The sequence below is a fragment of the Lygodium microphyllum genome, chromosome 10 (assembly GCF_053477565.2).
Source record: "Lygodium microphyllum isolate KBCC chromosome 10, Lygodium_microphyllum_v1.1.10, whole genome shotgun sequence".
Lineage (NCBI taxonomy): Eukaryota > Viridiplantae > Streptophyta > Polypodiopsida > Schizaeales > Lygodiaceae > Lygodium > Lygodium microphyllum.
In genome coordinates, this window is record NC_141144.1 from 70,528,697 (window position 1) to 70,531,980 (window position 3,284).

The following is a 3,284-nucleotide window of genomic DNA, read 5'->3' on the forward strand; positions in this document are numbered from 1 at the left end:
CTCTGTTTGAAACTATCTCAAAATGCAATGTCCATGGTCCTTGCAGTGTAATGAATCCCAAGAGCCCTTGCATGCGCAATGGTCGATGCACTAAAAAATTCCCTCAGAGGTTTGTGAATGTAACAACTGTTGATAGCTCTGGCTATCCTATTTATAGAAGATGAGATGATGGAAAGACAGTCACAATAAAGGGTAATACTATTGATAATCGATGGATTGTTCCATACAATCCGTACTTGAGTAAAAAATACAATGCACATATAAATGTCGAGGTATGCTCAACGATGGCAGCTGTCAAGTATTTGTATAAGTATATATACAAGGGACATGATCGTGCAACGATTAAATTTTTTGTTGGAAACTCAAGGTTAAATGGTACGACCTTTCGTGAAGTAGATGAGATCGAGAGTTATTTAGATGCACGGTATGTTTCTACTTCGGAAGCGTGTTGGTGAATATATGACTATGCATTGCACAATGAGAAGCCTGATATACAGCGGTTGTAGGTGCACTTGCCTGGTGAGAATTATGTGGTGTTTCAAGATACAGACAATATATCACATGTTATGTAGAATGAAGATATCAGGAAAACTACTCTTACGGAATGGTTTATGTGCAATTGTGTTCATCCAGAGGCTCGAGCTATTCGATATCAAGACTTCCTGGTGTATTGGGTGTGGAATGCACAACGAAAGGTATGGACGAAGAGAAAGTGTGGAAATATGTGTGGTCAAATATACTTTGTGCCGCCCACATCTGGTGAGCGTTATTACTTGGGAATGCTCTTGACAGTGTCTCGAGGATGTATGTCTTTTGATGATTTGCGTATTGCTAGCAACGTGGTGTACAACACCTTTAAGGAAGCCTGCATTGCAAAGGGCATGTTAGAGGGTGATGATGAGTGTGTTGTGTGCTTGGAAGAGGCTGCATCTGTACAAGTTGGTGCCCAGTTGCGTGCTTTGTTTGCTGCAATTTTAGTCTTCTATGAGCCTGCACAGCCTGGTCAGCTTTGGGATAGGTTTATGTCACCGATGGTGGAGGATATTTTGTATAAGTTACAGCTAGAGCATGTGCATATATCTTCTGCAGTTCTACAACAAGAGGCATCAAAGAGGGCTTTATTGCATCTTCAGGATCTTTTGCGACAGCATGGGCGAAGATTGTTTGACTTTGATGGATTGCCAAAACCTCATCGAATAGATTCTCAGTTGTGTGGTAACCCTCTTTTAGAAGATGAATATGCATATGATATACTGGAGCAATGTAGAGTTTGTGTTTGTATGGAGGCAATGTTGAATGATGGACAGAGGGTTGCATATAATGCAGTTATAGGTGCCATTGGTGGAAACTTTGGGGATGTTTTTTATTTGGATGGTCCCGGTGGGTTTGGAAAGACGTTTCTTTACAAGTGTTTGCTTGCTAGGTTGCGTAGTGATGGTCATATAGCATTAGCATCGGCATCATCTGACATTGTTGCTTTGCTTCTGCAGGGCGGTCATACTGCTCACTCGAGATTTAAAATTCCATTGGATCTATGTAATCGATCCACCTGTAATATTCCTGTTCAAAGAAATCTTGCTCAACTTTTTAGACAATCGAGCCTTGTTTTATGGGATGAGGCTCCCATGATGCACAGGTTTGCATTTGAAGCTGTTGATAGAACTTTAAGAGATATTATGAGCTGTAATAAACCATTTGGTGGAAATGTTACTTTGCTTGGGGGTGATTTTAGGCAAATCTTGCCCATCGTGATGAAGGGCTCCCGTGAAGATATTGCTAATGTGGCACTATGTTGCTCTCATTTATGGCAGTATGTTAAGGTGCTAAGGTTGTCTGGGAATATGAGGATGTCAACCGTTGGTGGTGTAATGGATAATGGATTTGTTGGTTGGATTCAAGGGATAGGGGATGGAGTGGGTATTACGGAGATTTGTGATAAGTTACATATTCCATCTAGCATGGTATTGAAAGGGTGCTGTATTGAAACCTTGGTGAATAGTGTGTACGGTGAAGTATCCACGGTGAGAGACTTTGGGGCATATTTTAGTGAGCGTGCTATACTTGCAGCACGGAATACAGAGGCGGCTTCTTTGAATCATTGTGCATTGCAATCGATGCCAGGAGAAGTTATACAGTACTATAGTGAGGATTCAATTGCAGAGACAAGTGATAGCTCATTTTTATACTCTGTAGAGTATTTAAATACACTGGATCTTGGAGGTGGATTTTCTCCCCATCTATTGTTGCTAAAGATGAATGCACCTATTATTCTGCTTAGGAACTTAAATCCAGCAAAAGGTTTGTGTAATGGTACACGGTTGATGTGTAAGGCATTCAATAAAACAGTGATAGATGGTGAAATAATAACAGGGACAAATGTAGGGGAACAAGTTTTTATTCCTAGGATCACTTTTATTCCTAGCACCTTGCAGTTTCCGTTTGCTATGAGGCGGGGGCAATTTCCTATTCGATTGGCCTTTGCTATGACAATCAATAAGTCGCAAGGCCAGACATTATCTGTTGTTGGTCTTTACTTAAAGACACCAGTATTTACACATGAACACTTGTATGTTGTATTTTCAAGGGTGAAATCCTCATGTGGTGTGAGGGTGTTATTAGATGAGGATGGAAGCACTGTGAATGTCACAACGAACATTGTGTACAAGGAGGTACTTCAAAAGATGCAATGAGGTGCATTGCTTTTTTGCAAAGATGCATACGGAGATGAGTTTTTTGGAGAGTGGAAGATATGCTTGCATTTTTTTAGAGATGTATCTATTGAATTTTGATGGCTTTGTAGTCCTTGCTTGGTGTGTAGGTGAGATAGCATCAAAGCTGTATTCGGTTGGCATATACTCGATGGTAATTGAGTATATATTCCCTGCACTGTATATAAGTGTTTGCTTGACTTTTGCAGATACCTACTCCAAGCTAGGGTTATTATCCAACTTCTGAGTATCAGAAGGAACTGCAGTGTAACTTGCACGCAGTGACAACGGATGATATTATAAGAAGAACGCTTGCAAGGGTCATTGAGCGTTTGTATGATGATGTCAACATAGAGATTTTACTTCCAGTCTTTATTGAGGTGGTGCATTGTAGGTATACTCAATGCTTTCGAGTGCATATGGGTGAAGCTGAGCAGGACAAGAGGTTTCGGCGATCTCACACTGATAGAATACCGAGGGGGTGGTCGGCGTATGAATTTAAGGACCTCAGTTGTTTTGTGACGCTACATCAAGCTGTGACAATGCCTGCCAAGGGGTTTGCAAGTGTTAAGCCAG

The 3,284-nt window shown here is 41.0% G+C and overlaps 1 protein-coding gene across 1 annotated transcript; it reads left to right on the forward strand.

The window, feature by feature from the left end:
- The first annotated feature begins 284 nt into the window (after positions 1-284).
- On the forward strand, positions 285-2,690 carry LOC148030141 (uncharacterized). Its single transcript, XM_087687365.1, has 4 exons — positions 285-424; positions 634-695; positions 793-1,536; positions 2,347-2,690. Exons 1-4 carry the CDS (start codon positions 285-287, stop codon positions 2,688-2,690), a joined length of 1,290 nt encoding a protein of 429 aa, XP_087543491.1.
- The last annotated feature ends 594 nt before the right edge of the window (positions 2,691-3,284 follow it).